Genomic DNA, 22,273 nt, shown 5'->3' with positions numbered 1-22,273 from the left:
GAATGAAGAAAGAACACTGTCCACAGTCGAGCATGGTGGTGGCTCGGTGATGCTCTGGGGCTGCTTTGCATCCTCTGGCACTGGAAACCTGCAGCGTATGGAAGGCAAGGTGGATTCATTGAACTATCAGGAAATCCTAGGAGAATTGGCTCCCTTCTCGCATTGATTATAAAATACTATTATTAACCTATAAAGCACTAAACGGTCTCGCGCCACAGTATCTAAGCGACCTTTTGGTTTTCTATGATCTGCCACGCCTACTCAGATCAAAAGATGCAGGCTATTTAATGGTACCTCGAATAGCGAAGGCTACAGCAGGGGGAAGAGCTTTCTCTTACAGAGCCCCACTGTTATGGAACAGTCTTCCAATTAGTGTTCGGGCCTCAGACACAGTCTCAGTGTTTAAGTCTAGGCTTAAAATGTATTTGTTTACTCAAGCCTACCCTGACTAGACTTTCTGTTATGCTAAGCACAGTCCTAACAATCTCTTCTCTCCCTCTCTCCTTCTATAGAGCCACACACGATTTTATGTAGATACTAGAGATCCTGATCCTTTCCGCTCTCCGTACCTGCCCGATCCGTTTGTATGTCCTACCTTTGAATGGAGCTCTCATCTACTCCAATTCCAGATTGCTGGGACTACGGTTGCATCTAAGGCGAAACAGACTTCATATAAAACCATAATGAACATTTTCACACTATCTGTTGTTACCCAGATGAGGACGGGTTCCCTTCTGAGTCTGGTTCCTCTCAAGGTTCTTCCTCTTAACATCTTAGGGAGTATTTCCTTGACACCATCGCCACCTGGCTTGCTCAGTTGGGATAAATTTGCACATTTACAATCTGTATAACGTGTTTATATATTTCTGTAAAGCTGCTTTGAGACAATGTCTATTGTAAAAAGCGCTGTACAGATAAAAATCGAATTGAATTAAAAATTTAAACCTTACCACCCTGTATGTACAGTCAGAAGAGTGAAACTCATGGAGCTGGCAACCCCTCCCTTCTCCTGCGTCATTCCTCCGTCATGTGTGGTGTGTTACAGGAAAAAGTGTACGTGTAAACCCATAGAGGCCGCTGCTCGGTTCGGAGTTGTTTGTAGCACGGTGATGGACGCAGTACCGTGTTGTCGAGTTGTGATAGGAAGACTGACATCTTACTGAACACGCAGTCCGCCTGTGTCTGAGGACTGGTGTTATTGGTGTTATGCGGAGCTCGTGGCTGCTGCTCTATGGAGATGTTTGTTTTTAAATGTTAGCGGATTTGTGCTCAGACTGCGAGCCGAGGCTGCTAAACGGTGTTATGTGTTGACTGAAGGAGAACAGTGCGTCACTGCTAGCTACAAGATGGACACTGGAGAAGAAGGTAACGTCCCTTTAACAGAGTTTAACCTCGTCTGTTAAAACCAAGCGGTTTCCTGCTGCTCGTCTTAAACGCGTCCTGTTTGCTACATATCAAAAAAAAAAACACAGGACCTACTAATGTGCGCGCGCGTGTGTGTGCGCGCGCGCGTGTGTTTGTGCGGCCCGTATGCGCTGCTTCTAGTTTAGCTAGGATAGCTGGGTTAGCTAGCACTCAAGGAAGACTGGCCATACAGCATTGACCTATTAGCTTTCTAGCTAGCTAGCTAGCTAGCTAGTCAGTCAAGCCGTAAACCTGTCATGCAGCTAACCAAGTTAATGTCTTTTGATAATATTTATAAGTAAAGGCGGCGGTTAATGAAGTTAGCTTGTTAGCTGAGTAGACATGTTGGCGACAGTTGAGGTTAAAAAAAAAAAAAACAACGGTAAAAAAGTAACTGTCGTGAATGAAGTTAGGTAGCTGTGTTGCTAGGTTACGATACGAGTTGTTACTATGGAAACGATAACGTATTAAAGCAGAAACCTCTCGTTTGCACGGCATTACTATCAGAGCTGCTGTTCAGAGAAAATCAATCAACAGCTTCTGACCAATCAGATTTGAGGATTCATCAGGGCTGGGGTATAAAACAGCACGTCAGCCATCTTTACTCGCAGTCGAGCTCGTGCACAGATGCGTTTACACCTCCGACCAGTTAGTGCATGTGTAAACAGATTGGATTGGGGTGTTTTTCCCCCCTCTGAAACGTATCTGATATCTGCTTATTCGAATCATGTCTTATCATTACTGATGATACGCAAATTCGTCATTCGGCAATTAAGTGACTCACGTCAACACGCGTCTAATTGCCTTATCAATCCCAACCGTACTAAAAACAGATTTAGTCATGGGGACTGGAGTACTGAACCTGAGACTACCTGTAGGAGGTGGTCTGAATTCGGTCGCACTGTGTCTCGATTGTCATGAATGTGAACGCAACTCGTACTCGGGTCTGCAAACCGGTGTTCTATGTAGGCTTTACGCTGCTTGAAATGAGATTTGTTGGCGATTGCTCTACAAAGAATGACGACAAAGCCAGCAAAGGTTAAGGTTCAGTCTCCTTGTTGTTATGTATACGATCAAGGTAGCGTAACGGTCATACGGTAGGGGCTTGACGAAGGACTTGCAATGATCCAGAAGACCCAATCAGGGAGGGAATGTGGGTGAAGCCACGCCTTCTTTTCAAAAGTCTTCGTTTTGGTCCGTTTACACTGAAACACAAACTAAAACGGGGTCTCCGACCCTCGAAAACGCCGGAGTAGTGTAGACGACAGGCGTAACCTTAGCAACAGTTATGCGTTTTAAAACAAAAACACACTTATGTAAACAGGGCCTGAAACCAGACCAACGGACGCTGCGGGGGAACTGGGAACAATCGCGCATGGATTTGGATTCGGACCTTAATGCATACTTGTCCTTTCTACAACCGCAATGATGCTTGTGATAAGTCGCCATTTTCAGTCTAGCGCATTATGTAGGGTGATGTAAGCACGGGAATCTGATATGGGTCAGCATATATGTGAACAGTCAGGACAAAAAATCAAAGATTTGTCACAAAATCTGCGAATTGCACATCAAATGCAAGTCTGCAGAGGTGTGAGCTAATTTCACATCTGGCACTGACATGGTATTCTACAACAAACAAAACCTAAGCTGTAAACACAGCCTCCACTCCATAATCTGTCGTATTTAACAGCTAAAGAAAAGATCATCTCCAGTAAAAAGAAATAAATAAGAACAGAAGTCTGTTAGTGTTTCTGCTGCTGTTTAATTCACTGGTCTGCTCTGGTCTGCAGCTGATATATGTCGAGTGTGTCGCTCTGAGGGGACTCAGGACAAACCGCTCTACCATCCGTGTGTCTGCACTGGAAGTATTAAATTCATTCACCAAGAATGGTAAGTACTGTGAGTTTAAGAATTAAGTAGGGAATTCATGCTTTTTAAGTTCATGTTTTCAGGACGCGCGATCATCCTAGTGCTTATTCTTCGTCCACGACGAGGAAGCGTCACCCGAAATGTTTTCGTACTCAAAGCCTGGGACATTATTTGCATACGTGTACCGATAACGTTCAGGTTTTGCATTATACAGACTGCTGTTTTATCAGCAAGCGAGTCTCGTCCTGGGATTCGTTTTAGGCGGATTTTAGTTCCGATCACGAACGGCTGACATCCTCTTCATAATTGAAATCTCTCCCGTCCTTTTTCTTTGTTGACTCTAGTTTTTTCTTCCTGTCGCCTCACTTGTGCACATTTCAAATCGTGCGCCTCGGACATCGTCGGCGTAGATCCTGTTCACACGGAGTCATTTCCTGGGATTTAAGCTATACCTTGCGTTCAAAACGAACTCCTTACTGAAGATTTGGCTTCGATTTCCTCCATCAGTTTGGTCTTCGGCTGTGCTTTAAATAAGTATACTTCGTTTATACGAGGAATACAGCTGTAAAACGTGAAACCCACAATAAAAAGTGCTATACAAAGAAAGTTTTGCGGGTTAGCATGCTTGGGGGTTCGAATCCTGCCTCTGCCTTGTGTGCGCAGAGTTCGTATGTTCTCCTCGTGACTTTGAGGTTTCCTCCCCCAGTCCAAAAGACATGCTTTGGCATTTCCAAATTGTCCGTAGTGTGTGATTATGATTGTGCCCTGTGATGGGTTGGCACCCCGTCCAGGGAGTCCCCCGCCTGAGTCCCCTGGGATACGCTCCAGGCTCCCTGTGGCCCAGTGTGGGATAAGCAGTATGGAAAATGGATGGATGGATGGATAATCCAATAAACATCCATGCCACACTATATGGAGTGTTGTAAAATGGTGTAATGGCTTTGGTGGGCGTTAATGTTTTTGGAGCAGGTCACTGATTGATCTTTATTGCTGCTGTAACTAAAGGTGGCCATAGTACAATCACTTCCAAAATACCTCGAGTTATATATATCGTATGATTATTTATTAGCACACGGCTGCAGGATCACCAGGTTCGTAACAGGCACGTAACAATACTGTGACCCAGAATGCATCACCGGTGGGGTGTTTCGACTGCCAGACTGAACCGTTCATCCGTGTATAACCGAGCACATGCGATTCGCCGCACTGCAGAACTCCGATAACCTTAAGCTCAACTTTTTAGAGTAAAAGATCTGGGAGGTAGGACACAAAAATCCGATACGAAATAATTGCTCATGTTCTTTTCTTTCGATCTGGCGTTAAAACGTTAACCACGTGACGGAGCGCAAAACATTTTGTCCCAGTGCTTTCAGTGTATATTGTATACACATGTTTATTGATTCTTATTGAATGACCATAATACAGTAATGCACTTGTTTTTGTCCTCTTTAGTTGCCAGTACAGTGGAGATGAATTAAGGTTATTGATAATTAGTGTGACTAGTTACAAGACAGTGGGATTTGGTATTTCTCGGCGCGAGTCTGAGTCAGTAATGGCGTGGGACGAAATGGTAAACGGGTTGTGATGACGCGCAGGGTGTTCTGATCTCCGAAGACCAGCAGTATTAACACTATCCTACTCAGCACTCACTGACAAAGATCTGGAAACTAGCTGTGTGTGTGTGTGTGCGCAAAACACATGGAATTTCCTCTTTTCCAGCTTTAGCTTTATTCCAAGTCAAAATGTAGATTATTATTGTTCACATGTTTGTTTTTGTTTTTCTCTAGAATTCATCAGTGGTATCATTTACTAAACTTCTGTTTATTGTGCCTTGTATGCTTTCGGTGTACTTTCGTCTTCCTCTACAGAAGTGCTTAGCCAGGCATGCTCGTGTAATATATGAGCACTGTTTTAATGAACTGAAGCAGTCCATAAAATCTTCCTGCTGTGCAGGAATCGTCACCTCTGTTTGCAGTAATATGCCGGTCGCGTGGTCCCGCCGTGTCGAGAGGAAGAAGAGGGGGGGGGAAGGCAAGAAGCATCTGCTTTACTCCATGTGGTCACTCTCACTGTGTTCTGTCCTTTTTCCTTTGTTTTCCCAGCTTGGTGCAGTGGCTGAAACACAGCAGAAAAGAGTATTGTGAATTATGCAAGCACAGATTTGCTTTCACGCCAAGTAAGTAAACTCTTGTTTTTCTCTCACTCTTGTTTTTCACTCTTCGGGGGAAGGAAGCACTTTGATGGGGCGCGATACGGTTACATAGGCTTTGAATGCGGGCCTTTCAGCATCACAGTATTGTCTGCCTCAGTGTTAGAAAGAACCACGTGACCGCAAAACACCACACTAGTTGTTGTCCTTTTCAGAGGTACAGTGAACGGTAAATGACACCCTAGGTCATGTGATCCTCTCGGGCTAACGACTCCTCTGCGGTGGTATTTGAAAGCTTGCCAGGAGAAGAAGAGCACACATTGATGTCCGCTCTTGTGGGACCTTACATTACATATTGTATACGCTGCTTATGTAGTGTTGGCACATGACTGGGATCAAGAGTGTCTCGACGGATTTCTAACCAATGGCAGCTGAATGCACGGTCAAGTCAGTAACTTGTAAAACCAGTTCTAATTCCTACATCGAGAGGAGTTCATTTAAACCTCTTTCGCTTCCACTGCACACAGACCTCACGGTGCGCCTAATACCGACTAATAGTGCATAAAGAGAACGTAGGCCAAAACGTAACATCACCAGCCAATCAGAAACATGATCCGACCTAGGTAAGAAATACGACGTCCACAGCGAAGCGGTTAGCACCTGTCTTTCTCAGTGTAACTTTTATTTCAAACATGGCCCCGTCTTGAAGTTGTACATTTGAGCCAAACCAAAAAGACTTGTTTTACAATCCATCTCCTGCACTGTCTGTATGCACGTGTTCTCCTTGGGCTATCGTGCAACAACGGCTATGTTTCCATCCACGCGTTTTCATGCGGATAAGCGTAAAACAAGCGCGTGAAATACAGTACAATGGAAATGCATTTACCGAGTAAATTCCTCGACACGTATGCAGAAAAAAGTGTCACGTGAGTTTGCCTCAACAAAAAATGAAAATGCTAAATAAAAATGGAAATCCAAGAGAAACACATTTTCACTGTGAAATCAATGCCATATGTGTCAATGTCACTGCGTTTATGACTTTCTTTAAGAATTGTGACTTGTTGAGTTTGTATGTTGTAAACAGTGTCCTTTCTCCGTCTCTCACTGACAGTTTACTCTCCAGACATGCCTTCACGGCTTCCGGTACAGGACATTTTCGCAGGTCTGGTGACCAGTATAGGCACAGCCATCCGATACTGGTTCCATTATACGCTGGTGGCCTTTGCCTGGCTGGGAGTTGTACCTTTAACAGCATGTAAGTTGTTTTTTTTTTTTTTTTTTTTGTCCCCCCCCACCAGGATGTTACAGAGAATACAAGTCTAGTTTCAGAAGTCTGTTATATCGCTTGTTATACGATGAAAATGAAAAGCTGTTTCTGTTCTCTTGACAGGTCGAATCTATAAGTGTTTGTTTACTGGTTCTGTAAGCTCCCTCCTGACACTGCCATTAGATATGCTTTCCACGTAAGTACCTGGAAAAACTGTTTTAAAATAGAAGACATCTATAATCTTAAAAACACTGCAGAAGTTTCTAGTTTCTCACTTTTGTCACCTTTCTGTTTGACTGAACGTGTGTATAGGGAGAACCTGCTGGCGGACTGTCTGCAGGGTTGCTTCGTGGTGACCTGCACCCTGTGCGCCTTTATAAGCCTGGTGTGGTTACGGGAGCAGATTGTTCACGGTGGAGCTCCACTGTGGCTGGAGCAGAACCAACAGCAACCTGCCAACATGGCAGGGCAGCCTAATGAGGTAGCACACACCCATCTCTCTCTCTCTCTCACACACACACACACACACACACACGGATGCACAGTTAAAGCTGATTGAAATCACAGAGGTGTGTTCTGGGTGAGTTTGTTCACGCAGGAAACTTCTGACCAGAGTTCACGTCTATGAAACGTTCTGGCAGTTGATTTTCTCAAGAGACGAATTACAAGGTGCGCACCATGACCACCTTTGTTTATTTGTATTTCCTGTTCTCTGCATTACTTACATCATTTGGATCTGAGCAGCCTGATGTGCTCAGTGTCAGCCGGTAAACCCTTATATTATACGCACTGTGTTTGTGTACAATAGGTGTGTTTACCATATTTAAATTTAAGAATTTGCACCTTCTACACTGTCACTGTGCTATACCAGAAGCTGGTTTCATAAAACAAATTATTTATTAATGAACCACTCCACCCCTAATGAACATAGGAATACTTCTACGTGTCGTGTGCTTTTAACACTTCCTGTGTGCTCTTGGGTAGGCTCCAGCTGCGGGTAACGGAGGTGTGGAGAATCAGCCTGCGCCGGCCCCAGCTGATCCCCCTGCGGAGAACGCGGAAGCAGCCGAGGCGCACGACCCCCAGCCGGACCAAGCCGAGGAGCTGGAGCTGGACAACGAGGACGACGAGGAGGCGGGCGCCGAGGACGCAGCTGACGCCAATAATGGTGCACAAGGTACTTAACTGCTTAGCACAGCGTGAAGGAAAAAGAAGGTGGAATTAGGCTGCAAATAGCCAGAGGAGGGAAAAAAACACACTGTTTTGTAATGATGTAGTTACAAGCCTTGTTATACAAAACGCACAAGAAAATCAAAACAGTAAGACCGTGACAAGAGTAGTGCTGAACATAATTCTGCATGTGAAAATTCCTTTACAAACGAGTTTGAGTCAGATTCTCATATATTTATAGCGCTGTCGAATTCTCAATTCTGATTGGTCGGAAAGTGTTGATGAATTTTTTATAACCGCTGCGAGCTGTAATTCAAATCACAGGTTAATATTAATGCGCTCGTTCTATCACGTTATCGTTTCTATAGCAACAGCTCATACACAGGGATTTGTAGGGCAGGCGCTCTTGACAAGAAACTATTTTAAACCGTATTGTTATTAAGAAAAATTTCTGACCGTTAATATGGTGAACTTTCCTATAAGTCGATTTTTGCTTAACATTTAAGGATGGAGTATCAGATATCACGGTAACATGGCAACCTTTTTAAAAATTTTTTTTTATTTATTTATTTTTTTTAATGCGTCCGCCACGCGGTGTAACGGATCTCTCTCAGAACGCCAGTAGATGAACCGATGAGATTTTGGAATTGATCCAAGGTCACAGCAAGGTCAAATGTCTGAAATCGTTTTATTTTAAGGGTGTTCCAGGCATACAGATTAGTAATAAGTAGGACGAGAGTTGCTGGTGCTGTTGGTGTTGTACTTGTTGGAAGGAAAAACAGAGAGAGGTTGGTGTGCGTGCTATAATTAAGTGTAATTGTAAACCGTGAAAAGGTATGACGTCATTGATTCAATAAAGTGAATAAAGAAACATTGAGATCTTTTACTGGTGAATAATCACAGCATAGATCATGTTAAACAGCATACTGTGTTTTGCTTTGTTTTGTCCTTTTTTAATTTTGTATTTCGTACTTGTTTTTACATATAAGTTTAGTACACATTAGATAGTCGGTTTATTAAGCAGCAGCAGCAGGAACTAAAATTCAATAGTTTAAGTTCATTTGTCTATCCAACTACTTGCCTGTAATCGAAACTGACCCAAAACATGACCTGAAGGTTTTTAAAGGTACTCCGATTGGCAACGTTGCACTTGGCAGTCAGTCCCTCCAGGATTTTGCGATGGCAGAAATAAACGCACAATCAAGCGATTTCCGCGATATTCGAAGGAGCTTGCAATTTTGCTTGCAAAATAAATAAATAAAAGTTACCGCAGCTTTTGGCCAAGAAGCGTCACGTGACGTCATCACGACACACATTTAGCCAAAGCCCTCTTCGATTCACATGCGTCGAACACGAGTACAGCTAAAAGATCTCATTTACCAACAAACATCACTGTGAAGGCCCATGCAAAACAATTTCATGCGATTGCAATTTCACCAATTCTATTAGTTTTCCTGCCAAAAAAAAAAAAATAGCCACAGCACAATCAAGCAACAATCACACACACAAAAAAAAACCCCCTCGGTGAAATCCTGTACGGACTGACTTGGAGCTGATTGTGTAAACCTCACCCAAGAATCTTTTGTGTGAGCGGCACGCTGCGGTGTCTCAATACATAAGCAGTGTTCTTAATCACAGGGCTTAAAACAAAGTAATGATGTTTCTAGTAGCGTCCAGCAAGAAGTCTGCATTTCAAACTCCAGGTGATGCTGCATTTATAAATCAGTATGTTCATTTTACTCAACTCCTGGTGTACTTTGTGCAGATGATATGAACTGGAATGCTTTGGAATGGGACCGTGCTGCTGAGGAGCTCACATGGGAAAGGGTGAGGCTGCTTTTCATCCTCTAGTTAGTCATGCTGTAATACAAACCGCTGCTGGAAAAAATATTCAGTATATATTTGTTTTTTTCCCCCTTCCTAATAGATGCTCGGACTTGATGGCTCTTTGGTTTTCCTGGTGAGTGAATGAAATTTGGCATGTCTTGTAAGTTAAGAATCTGTCAAAAGAGATGTATTTGTTAAGGTAGCTTGTATAATATGAGCATTGACACACTTGTGTTGCAGGAGCATGTATTCTGGGTGGTGTCTCTGAACACACTCTTCATTTTGGTGTTTGGTATGCATCACCTTAGATTCTTCTTTCAATATACCGTCTGTAGTACATACGCTACCAGTCAAAAGTTTAGACACACTCATTCTTTATTCATTTTTTTCTCTCCACATTTTAGAATAATAATAATAATCATCATCAAAACTCTGGAGTAACACAAATGGAACTATGGGAATTACGTTGTGATTAAATAAATCAAAATAACGTCATATTTTAGCATCTTCGAAGAAGACGTGCTTTTTTTTTTGCCTAGAATTTCCAGAAATGTATTCTTGGCGTTTTCTCAACCGGTTTCTTGAGGAATTTCCCTGAGATGCTTTTTAAACAGTATGAGAGTTCCCACGTACGCCGGACTCTTAACACCTGCTTTCCGGAATATTTCGCGCCGAGCCATGCATTTAAAAACCTTTTTTTTTTTTTTTTTGTAAATAAAATGTTAGTTTTCTAATTGAAGAAATGAATATGTCGGCACGATTATATTCTTGTCTACGACACTGATTTCAAACATTTAATCATACAGATTCAGATCAAAAGGTTTTTAAGATCACGAGAAACAGTTCAGTCGAGTGTCCACAAACTTTTGACCCGTAGTGTTTGTATTTGTTTATTTATTTATTTTTAAATAAATACAAATATTATGTAAATATATATTTAATATAAAAATAAATATTCTTCCTCCCTCCCCACGTGTAGCTTTTTGTCCATACCATATTGGGCACTTTTCAGTGGTGGGACTTGGCTTTGAAGATTACGTGAGTGCATACAACATAAGTCTGATATTGCTCTAAATGGGCGGCTATGTGTTAATTGGTCTTTTTTGACCCCAGGTTCGTGCTTCTCACTTCGAGGGCCTCATCACCACCATCGTGGGTTATGTCCTGCTGGCGGTAACACTGATTTTGTGCCATGTATCCTTTCACACAACCAGTTATCTTTGATTATTGTATTAGCCTTGAGCTCGGATGACTTCCATCATGATTCGAGTCATATGTACGATTTTTATCCTTTAGATGATATAAATAAGTTGTCATATTGTGCTGCAACGTGAGAAGAAAACCTTTTTCTAAATGAATATTTTAAGGGATTAGCCGCATTGGTTAGATTCCAGAGATCTCGGAGATTGTTGGGAGTCTGCTATATTGTGGTTAAGGTCAGTGTTACTATATTAAAAGAAAACCTTAGGACATTTACTTCACCAATATCTAAAGTAAATTAACAAGGTTAAAAGATTTCCGCTGTACAATAATGGTTCTTAAACCGGTTTGATTTTCTCAGGTGTCGTTGTTGGTGGTTGTAGAGATCGGTGTATTCCCCCTCATCTGTGGCTGGTGGCTGGATATCTGCTCCCTGGTTTGTGAATCAGTTTGAGCTCCTGCTCATTCTCATTACGTTTTAAAATCAGAAATGATCTATTATTTCTGATCATTACTCTTTATTAGGAAATGTTTGACGCGTCCTTAAAGGACCGGGAGCTAAGTTTCGAGTCGGCTCCAGGCACCACCATGTTCCTGCACTGGCTCGTAGGCATGGTCTACGTCTTCTACTTTGCATCCTTTATCCTCCTTCTCCGAGAGGTACCTCATTCTTTATAACATGATTTAAAGAATAAAGGTGCAAGCTTGTTCTCATGATGTTGGATCTCTAAAATAATCCAATACCACGTGCCCACTGATAACAGGTTCTCAGGCCCGGAGTCCTGTGGTTCCTCAGAAACCTCAACGATCCGGATTTTAACCCGGTCCAAGAAATGATCCACCTCCCGATATACAGACATCTGAGACGGTTCATACTATCAGTGGTAAGAGCATCTGAGCTTTACTAGTACATTTTTATTTGTGTATTTATATTCAGTTTAAATATGAATGTACCCAGGCTGATGGCTTCTAATTTTTTTTGAGACGCACCTATAAGTCAGTAAATTAATCAAAATGTCAGTAACATCATAATGTTTGTCATTGTAATAATAGTATAGATGATTTTTTAAGTTTTAAAATGACACACCCAGGACTACTTTAAATGTGTAATTAGATGCATCGTTTTCATCCCTGTTCTTTTAGCAAACCCCTTTTCATCTCTCGTGTCTTTTTTAGGTCGTGTTTGGGTCGATAGTCCTGTTGATGCTCTGGTTACCCATTCGGATAATTAAACACATCTTGCCAGCCTTCCTTCCCTACAACGTGATGCTCTACAGGTAAACATACAGTAGTTTACGCCTGACTGGGGAAAAAGCTACAAATGCCCATGACACTTACATCATATGCAACTGTTTCAAAGCAATTTGTTGTGCCTCACTTGAAGCTGTAGTATGTTTTTGACTTTCACACTTAACTATACATGTTTGCTATTACTGTGCCAGATTAAAGTTCGGGTGAGACATGCGATGAAAAGTTTTCATTTTGATTTAATAATGTTGCGGACCTGATCACTGATCTCATCACCTGGGTGTGTTTCATCATACGGCGTGCACGTTACAAGTTGTGTGTGTTTATTCCCTCATTAATATCACTAGCGCAATAAGCCGCAGCTGGAGTACTCTGCAACTTAATTACACAAGAGAGAGGTTTCTTATTCTGTGTGTGTGTGTGTGTGTTTCAGTGATGCTCCAGTGAGTGAGCTGTCCCTAGAGCTCCTGTTACTGCAGGTGGTTTTGCCGGCTCTTTTGGAGCAGGGACACACACGGCAGTGGTTGAAGGGTTTGGTGAGAGCCTGGACAGTTACTGCTGGCTACCTACTGTGAGTCTCAAACACATGCAAACACTTTTTTTTAATATTTTGATTTATTTTAGTATTTAAAAAAAGAATCACTTTTATTTTAAATTAGTGGGTCGTTAAGTAGTTAACTAACGAACTCGTTATGTAACCACCTGATTGCTGATTGATAGTACAGTATCACTTAAAATGAGAGTTTCTTTGGTCTCATATGAAATTTAAAACAAAACAGACCTACAGTTTTGTTTTGTTTTGTTTTTTTCCTTTCTTCCCCTGTTAAAATGTAACTCAATCCAATAACCCTCATAGCCAGTCCATATACAGGTGTTTTGTTTTTTTTTTTTGGTTTGTTTGTTTTTTTGTGTGATTGTTGCGGCCACGAATGGAGGGACTGCTGGAGGGACTGCTTAGCATGAGACACGTGATTTTGTAGCCAAGCATGACTCTTAATGCAAACATTGTCAATCGGAGTAAAAACACAACATGAGCTCAAGTTCGACTCTATAGCTGTGTCCGAAATCGCTCACTCGTTCACTATTCTCTATATATAGCGAATGACATTTGAGTCCACTGTATGGGGGAGAAGTGAACGAAAATAAGTGAGCGAATTCGGACGCTGACGTAAATACAACGCGTCAGAGAGCAGTCTGTCGCGGACATTATGGATTGTATCGTAAAACAGTAAAGTTCATTTGTCACGTTTATTGTATTAGTTGATGGAGAGAACAAAAACAGCTTGTCATGTATATTTACTGTTACACTTATTTATTATATTTAATAGATATATCTGATGTTCGCGTCCGCTATTTTCTTTTGCGTTCCATTGGCGTATGGGAAATAGTGCCTTGGCGATTTTTACATCCGATGTACCCTCAGAGTGCATTGTGGGTATGAACGAGTGAACGAATGTAGGGAATGAAGTTCGGACACCACTACAAAATGGCCGACACCCCATTAGAGTGCACTATGCAGGAGAATAGGGAGCGGTGTCGGACACAGCCAGTTGAAATTAATGCGTGCGTGCCACAGTCATACCTGCCCACATGGTCTCCACAGCAGATACGTCTTACCTGTTACTGAAACTCAAACGTAGCGCAAGAAGCATACAATCTAGCTTCATATCAGTGACGTGTTCCATGAGGAACCTGTGTGGAAGTAAAAATGAAAAGTGAACATTAACGTTAGTCTCTGGCAATGTAGAATTATAGACAACGTAATGTTCAAATGCTAGCCACCGAGTCTTAAAAAGAAAAGGAAAAATACGGCATGTTTCTGTCGTTCTGTTATTTAGAGACCTACACTCGTATCTGCTGGGAGACCAGGAGGAGAATGAGAACAACGCTAACCAGGCAGCCAACAACAACAACAACCAGCAACCGCGAAACAATGCTAATGCCGTTCCTGTAGTGGGCGAAGGACTACATGCTGCACACCAGGCCATCCTGCAGCAGGGAGGCCCTGTGGGCTTCCAGCCCTATCACCGCCCTGTGAAGTTCCCCCTCAGGGTAATGATCATTAACACTCGAATAGCTTTTATTTACATATTAATAGTTTTAAAAGTTTGTGTGACCTCTAACGTGCGTTTGTGTTTCTTACTGTAGATTGTGTTGCTGATCCTGTTCATGTGTGTGACGCTGCTCTTGGCCAGCTTGGTGTGTCTCACTTTGCCAGGTGAGCAGATCTTAAACCACCACGCCACAAGTGACCCATGATTCACTTCCATTTTGTGAGTGTTTGTGTAATTGATCGGACTCTAGCTTGGTCAGTAGTTTGGAAATGGTATTTATTCAAGAATTTGCGTTTATGCACAATCCACAGAGAGAGAGTGTGTGGTTGCATTTAAATAAATGAGCATCTAATTTAACGAGGCGACACGGTGACACAAGGTGGTCGAACTGCCACCTGATCGCACAGCTGCAAGGTTCCCGGTTTATCTTTTCCTCATGTCCATGTGGGTTTCCTCTGGGTTCTCTGGTTTCCTTCCACCTCCCATAAATATTCCATTAAATGGATTGGCTATGCTAAATTGCCCCAGTGTGTTTCTGTTTCTGACCACAGAGCAGGGCTTAACTGAAGTTGTTCTATAACGTTAGGTAAGATGTAAAATAACGTTTTATCTCCATGTGTTATGAATTCTGGGAATGAGAATGATGTTTACTCGTGTTCTACTCACTCTGCTCTCCTCCTGTGTGGCAGTGTTTGCTGGCCGCTGGCTCATGTCATTCTGGACAGGCACAGCTAAGATCCACGAGCTGTACACAGCAGCGTGTGGCCTGTATGTGTGCTGGCTGTCCATCAGGGCCGTCACCGTGCTGCTGGCCTGGATGCCTCAGGGCCGCAGGGTCATCCTCCTCAAAGTCCAGGAGTGGACACTCATGGTAAAGAACATCACAGTTGTTGGGGAACACCTGTCTTGTATAACTGGAAGAAATTGGTCGGCTTGTACAAGTAAAATCTACCGTGGCCGAGTCAACGTAAACACCAGTCGTGTTTGTATACCCCTAAGTTTCAGTAAGTTCTGTGAAGCTTGACTGTTTTGCATGGGAGAGTCTAAAGCAGTGGTCACATCACATGAGAATAAAACCTGCTGGGTGTGAAAATCTGTTTCGCTTGAATGGAAGCGGTACTCGGAAAAGGGATTCGCGTCCGGTAGTGGTTAATTTCACATCCACCTCCTCCGATTTCACTTTGCACTGACTTCATCGAGATGAACTTTAACCCCTTGAATCCACCATTTGTAAACACAGCTTTTTCTGCTGTAGTCCTTTTTTTTTTTTTTTTTTTTGCACTTCAGTTAACATACTGGCTCGATTTCCACAGTCAGGTTCTTTATTCATCGGGTTTATCGGCGTATCTGTACAGTTATGCTCACATCTGGTCAGGTGAGTGTAAATTTAAAGCGTAATATTTGAACAACCAGTAAAGGTTTGATTTGCTGTTTATCAAGATCAATAAGCATAGCCGGTGTAGTAAGTAGAGAAGTGTGAGCGATAACGGTATAGGGAAAACGTCTGTAATTGAGTTTAGTGGCAACATGTCGTTTTTATTGTGTTCTCCAGAATTGACATCCTTCATGGAAATGTACAAAAATGTGTGTATATATAAAAGGAATTGCACAGGCATTAAGTGATCTTTGGAACTCGAATGCACAAAAAGGTTCATGATTCTGTCACAAGAGTCCCTGAACGACCAGCCACAAATCAGCCCCAATGCATCAATGACTACGTTTATTTTTACCCCGCTTTAAAAAAAAAATTATTGCAAAATTTGAATCATTGCATGTAATGTGCATTTTTATTTTTATTTTATTACTTTTTTTTTTTTTTTTTTTTAAAACAGTCGTTTAAATGTGAATCAGATTGGGCAGATGTGGATTTCTATCAGCAGATTAAACCCAAAGTATACTTCACTACTTCTTACGTGTACGCTAGGAACAGGGTACATGTATGTTTTAGCGCATGCGATAATATTCAGACCTCCTCAGACAGCCGGTCTGTCTGCGATTTTGCATCAAGATCATTGTTGCATTGCATATGTAAACGCGCCTATTACACAACTGCGTATAGTACGCGCGTACTCTGCCGGTGACGTAATTCGCATCACGCGTAAATGTACGCATGTACCATGCAGCAGTGATCTTAATGCAAAAATCACAGGCCACCGGCTGTCTGAGGAGGTTTGAATATTATTGCTTGTGCTAAGACTCACTGTACGCTAGACTAAACACCAAAACACGCTAGAGACGATTTTATTCCTTCATTCAAAATTTTTCCCCTCCCCGTATGTCTATGTCCTAGAGTTTTGGACGGCGCTTTCTGCTCTTTCTTTCTCGGATATCGGACGACCCACTGAATGCTTTTCTTTAGTAGGCTCAGCACCCGCGTAGATTAGGGTGTTTTTATGTTTAGTGATTTGTGGGCGGGACTTGATCCCATGCAGCTGAAGCTGATTCACTATTTGCACCCGAATCACCATTCGTTGTGACCTCAGGTGAGAGTTTTATCAATCATACGCCGATTCCTTCATACGTCGTTCCATGCATTGAAACCTGCGCTAGTTTCTGCGCCGCTCTGTTGAATAAGCGCCAACGTTTCTTATCATTCCCAAACTAAAGGTTCTATCAATGAACCACTACCTTCCTTCTAGAAATGGGGTCACACTTGGGGGGGGACCAAATGGCTGTTTTTGATTTAGAATACCCCCGTTCATGTGTGTGTAAAACTGAATACTCGCGTGAATAGGCTGATTTTTGTGTTTTGACCTTTTCTCTTTTGGTGTGTGTGTTTTGTATAGATCATGAAGACATTGATCGTGGCGGTTCTGTTAGCTGGTGTGATTCCGCTACTTCTGGGTTTGCTGTTTGAGTTAGTTATCGTGGCTCCTCTCCGGGTCCCGCTCGACCAGACACCTCTGTTTTACCCCTGGCAGGTAATGTGGCTTACAGCATGTCCTGTATTTACTCCTGTTTATCAAACCGAGTGCCAAGTTTGACGCAACAGAAAACAAACAAATGACTAGTTTATCCCTAGTCCGTCATAAAAGTGTGTGGGGGGGGGGGGGGGGGGGGGATCTCTTTGCAATATGGCAACGTGCTGGCATTCTTAGAAATGCATAGGATAAATCTCATTTAAAATATCAATGCGCATTTTTTTCTTCTTCTGCGTGAAGCTGGAAGATGTGTTTAGGTTACATTAAATGAAGTCATTCTTGCAAATCAAATGCAGTTCTTGCCAGAGTGAGAGAACTTCTTTTGCAGTGTTACTAACTATGATGTAAGTAACAGAGTCTGATTTTCCTTTCCTCTCTGTGTTTCAGGATTGGGCGTTGGGAGTGTTACATGCCAAAATAATCGCTGCCATCACCCTCATGGGCCCTCAGTGGTGGCTGAAGACCGTCATTGAGCAGGTGATCATCAATTATAAATCATAAGTGTTGAGTGTAAGTGTCCAACGTAGGTGTGAACTCCTTTAATACTGTTTAACAAGCTTCTCAGGGAAATTCCTCAAGAAATCGGTTGAGAAAACGCCAAGAATACATTTTTGGAAATTCTATGCAAAACGCGTGTCTACTTTGAAGATGCTAAAATACTACAATTATTTTTGATTTATTTTAGATTTTTTAACACACGAAAACTCCTTTAGTTCCGTGTGTGTTAATCCAGAGTTTTGATGACTTTATCATTCTAAAATGTGGAAAATATAGAGTGAGTGTGTCTAAACTTTTAATCGGTAGTGTATTTGCTTCCTGTTAAATGTTTAAGGCTTGTTATTTTGCCGTGCTGTAGGTGTATGCCAATGGAATCCGCAACATCGACCTACATTTCATCATCCGGAAGCTGGCTGCTCCGGTCATCGCTGTGCTGCTGCTGTCCCTCTGTGTGCCCTACGTCATTGCTGTAGGCATCGTCCCCATAATAGGTATGATCTAGCAACCCTCTGTCATGTACACATTTAGAGCTGCAACAACTAACCGCTAAAATCCATAATAACCGATTAGGAAAATCGTTGTCAACGAATCTGATTATCAGTTAGTTGATCAGCGCATGGCACGCGGTACATTTACTCATTGCGTTGCTCTTGTTGCTAAACCGCCCATCGGGAATATGGCAGAGTGTACAGACCGAAGTTGTGTCCCAAATGAACTTGCACTTTGCTCTATATATGTACTCTACCGTCTAGTGTAGTAATTTTAGAAAGGTAGTACCGTCTCAAATGGAACATTTGGAAAGGAATGGAATGTTTTTTACTAACCAGAAGTGTGAGCTATTTCGCAGTCGATGGCACATGACGCCAAACGCACGTGACTTGCTGCCGCTAGCTTTAGCAGAATACCCAGAGTTAAGGACAACGGATTTCTTCAGTTTACTGTTTGTTTTACGCTACCTTTAACATGAGCGCGGAATTCAGGCAATTTTACTGGGGTTCTCTCATACAGTGTAGCAAGTAATAATCTGGAAAGACCTTTGTAATATCACCGTCTAAAAGTGGATTTAAAGAGAAGCAAATCAGTAAATGAATCATATGTAAATGAATCACATGAAAATGTATCACTTGAACATGAATCTCATGAAAATGAATCACATGTAAATGAACCATATGAAAATGAATAAATAAATTAAAGACAACATGAGCGCAGTCACCATCAGACGGAGGCGTAATCGTCAAGTGACGGCGGAAAATAGCGTGCTATAATAGAATTTGTTTTCCATGAAATAAACGCAGTGAAAATGGATAAACACAGCAGTTAGATTCATGTCATAACTTATTATTTGTAGTAACGTTTTGTTGAGAAGACTCTACTCGCGTTACCCAGAGATTTAGACATTGTGTCCGTGCGCTTCCTGAATTTGGATCACCTTGTTTCTTATACTGTGTGTGTAGGGGTTACCCTGGAGATGCAGAACCTGGTTCAGAGGAGAATCTACCCCTTCCTGCTGATGGTCGTAGTTCTGATGGGAATCCTCTCGTTCCAAATCCGACAGTTCAAGCGCCTTTACGAACACATCAAGAACGACAAGTGAGTCACGACACCCCACCCAAACGTTCGAACCTTCTGTACCGTAATAATAAGCGATTACTTTACAAATGTTAATGAAACCTAGTATTTTATTAAGAGTTAACCGCAGCGTTTGTGTTCTTCTGTTCACACAGGTATCTCGTAGGACAGAGACTTGTGAACTATGAACGTAAAGCTGGTAAACCCAGCACGACTACACACAGCAGCCCAGTGCAGGAATAAAAGCTTCGGAAAACGTGACCGTGTTTGACGAAGAGTGTGTATGTGTTCCCTTCCTCATCCGTTTCCTCTGTGCGTGTGCGTCTCCATCATTTCTCATGTCCAATCCAAGATTCATGAAGAACTCTGAGTGAGTCCTGGTGTCTCTGATTTTGCCTGAAATGTTTATAAACCTACAAAAAAAAAAAAAAAAAAAAAGAGAGAGAGCGAGCAAGAAATCCTTCACACCAACCGACTTGGATTTAAAAGTATCACTGTACATCTTTGAAACAACAACAACGAGTTAATATGTATATTAATTTATTAAATCTCTTTACTTTGTGGAATCCTGTTGCTTGGTCAGTACCGATGCCAGCGTCGTGCTCTCCAGTCCTGAGGACGGGACGGTCGTCCATGAGTCCGGGGCTGAGAGAACACACTCGGCATGCGCGTCTTAGCATTCAGCTGTAATATTAGAAGCCTTTTTATTTATTTGATTTCTAAGAGGTATGTTCTGGAGCTTGTTAATTACAGGTTCTCGCCTGAGCTGAAGCTTTCAGTTCCTGATTATTGTAATCTCTAACAACGTAGAGGACGTGGCTGGAGTGTGGATTCGAGGCTCAGATCTCAAACCAAGTTCTCAAACCAAGTCCAGCGCCTACCGGGACGGTGGCATTCTTTTACGTGGAACATTGGGGGACAGGCGGCGTTCGTTTTACCGAAGCATGTCGTGTGTGTATATATATATGAGCACGGAAACCACACCACGGGAGTCAGACAGTAGTGTTTACGGCTCACGGTGAGCTACGAAGCTTACGTCGGGCCTCGGTTTTCTGTCCGGTTCTGAAGCTCTTCAATCCTTCATGATAACCCTGATAAGAGACTGTGTTGTGCGCGTGCTGATTGCCTCAGCGGGTAGAATAGCATGAGTTTCCCGTCAACGTTATAAAGTGTCGACTGTCGCGGGTCTCATTCTTCACCACCTTACTGACTTTAATGTACACGAATGATGCGCTTCAGAAAATCTCGAAATGTCTTAACAGCAATAGGTTTTGGAGGTCTGTTCAGATCAGTGAATCAGTGTTCATATTATTCCACCTCGGTCCATCGATCTGGTATGTCTTTCTTTTTTTTTTCTTCTTCTTTTTCTTTTCTCCCCTCAAAGATCAGTAAATGCATTATGATGTGGGAAGACCGATCCAGTTTAGTAGACCAAAAAAATCATTGTGTCCATATTCCAAAAAGAGTTCCTAACAGTTTGTACATAATGTAAATTTTTACAATACTGACTGATCACCTTTTGTAGCGAAGTCATTTCTTCACGTCTGCCACAGACCCGCCCTCAGATTGAACCGAACCCGGAATACCGTAAGCTTCTTAATATTATTTGGGCTCCTTTTAAAAGCGGAAATGTTTCTATTTTTATAACGCGCGTGTACCGACTTGGCGGGTTCTCGATCACGTCGGTCTCGCCCGCTTTCCTGCGGAAGCGGGGCGGCGGCTGCGTGGAGCTGTGACGTTGCGTGGGATGCAGACGGCATGCTGGTACAGTACTAAAGACTCTCACACGTCAGGTCAGCGCAACCTTGTCCTATCCGTAGCATGTTCGTGTGAGACGTATTCAGTATTCTGAATGTTTTCAAACCTCCCGCTAGGAGGCTATGGCTGTAATTACATCCTTATACAGGCAGACGAGTACCATTTTATTTTTTTTGGGTGTTTTGTTGGAAAATTTTATTACAAATATTAAATCAAAAGTGTGATACAGTGGTTGTCAGCGTGTTTTGATTTGAATTCAGAAAATCGTCCTGTTCGTCAGTCATGAAACGTTCATTAATGCAGAAGGGTGTTTATTTTAAAAGGTGCAGTTTGTAATTTAAACAAGATCACATGAGCAAGAGTGCTGGATGTAGTTCAATTCAATTTTATTTCATTTGTATAGCATTTTTAACAAGGGACGTCGTCTCAAAGCAGCTTTGTGAATATTCACCATGTATAATAACTATCTGAATCTGCCACAGGTAATCACAGCTATGATATTCTGGACAACAGCATGATTGCAAGTGTGATATCAGCGTGTGGCTGATTATTACAAGTGTATTAAAAGTTGTTTATATGAAGCTACGTGTAAGATTTTGGTATTTTCACCTTCTTTGCTTGAAAGAAATGTTATTGCCCTCAGGGTTGGTGTAAACAGTATTCTTTCTATGGGGGTAAAAGCCTCATCTGCTAAGAAAGCACGAGATAAGGGTCCAAGATCTTCATCTCCTTCAGAAGGGTCTCCTACTTAAGGCCAGAGGCGGTCAACATGCCCCGATCACCGTTCCAAACAATAGGCTCTCATGTCAGCTAATCTGCATCTGCATCTAGCATCAACAACCACCAGAAAGACAACAGGAGCTGCTGGAGGAAGCGGTCTCAATGATGACGTGGCTGTTGCTCTCAGGCAATTAGTCCCGGAGAACATGCAATTTGGAGGCTATTCGTCCCCCGCCCGGCTGTCTCGCGCAGTCTCGGACAAGACGGTCCCAGATGGCGTCACATACCCCTCTGATCCTCGTCATTGTGCCGAGTCACAGACTCTATAATTAAACAGTCGAAGCTGAACAAAAGGAGTCCCTAGCTGGCAAGTACCGTCCAAATCACAGCAGAAATGTTAATTCCTCAACATAACACATTGATAATGCTTCTGACTGACTGACCGGTTAATTCATTCATTTCATCCTATATACAGTATAAGCTCTGGTACGAGCTCAGTCTTCAAATACATGAATAAATGATGAAATCAATACATTTCTATAGTTTCATATTGAATATTCACAAAAGAAATAATACAGTGACATTAGAGAGACCATGTAAGTGCTGTAAGAATACTGGA

The 22,273-nt window shown here is 42.3% G+C and overlaps 1 protein-coding gene across 1 annotated transcript; it reads left to right on the top strand.

Moving 5' to 3' along the window:
- The first annotated feature begins 1,050 nt into the window (after positions 1–1,050).
- Positions 1,051–21,162, top strand: marchf6 (membrane-associated ring finger (C3HC4) 6). The gene is made up of 26 exons (XM_017472909.3): positions 1,051–1,365; positions 3,195–3,294; positions 5,376–5,449; positions 6,534–6,677; positions 6,813–6,885; positions 7,002–7,170; positions 7,674–7,866; positions 9,625–9,686; positions 9,787–9,819; positions 9,927–9,978; positions 10,666–10,724; positions 10,800–10,880; positions 11,054–11,122; positions 11,248–11,322; positions 11,412–11,546; positions 11,651–11,770; positions 12,063–12,163; positions 12,568–12,705; positions 13,973–14,186; positions 14,283–14,352; positions 14,878–15,059; positions 16,975–17,109; positions 17,497–17,586; positions 17,966–18,098; positions 19,062–19,197; positions 19,332–21,162. The coding sequence occupies exons 1-26, from the start codon at positions 1,347–1,349 to the stop codon at positions 19,417–19,419; spliced, it is 2,745 nt and encodes a 914-aa protein (XP_017328398.1). The 5' UTR covers positions 1,051–1,346; the 3' UTR covers positions 19,420–21,162.
- The last annotated feature ends 1,111 nt before the right edge of the window (positions 21,163–22,273 follow it).

The sequence above is a fragment of the Ictalurus punctatus genome, chromosome 7 (assembly GCF_001660625.3).
Source record: "Ictalurus punctatus breed USDA103 chromosome 7, Coco_2.0, whole genome shotgun sequence".
NCBI classification, from domain to species: Eukaryota; Metazoa; Chordata; class Actinopteri; order Siluriformes; family Ictaluridae; genus Ictalurus; species Ictalurus punctatus.
The sequence above is the reverse complement of the archived record's forward strand: the minus strand, read 5'-3'. Positions and strand labels throughout refer to the sequence as shown.

Bases quoted from the DNA above. Each gene is read 5' to 3' on its own strand.
- marchf6 (XM_017472909.3), top strand. The intron at 7,867-9,624 runs GTACTTAACTGC...TACTTTGTGCAG, and splicing joins CGCCAATAATGGTGCACAAG to ATGATATGAACTGGAATGCT. The intron at 11,123-11,247 runs GTCAGTGTTACT...TGATTTTCTCAG, and splicing joins TCTGCTATATTGTGGTTAAG to GTGTCGTTGTTGGTGGTTGT.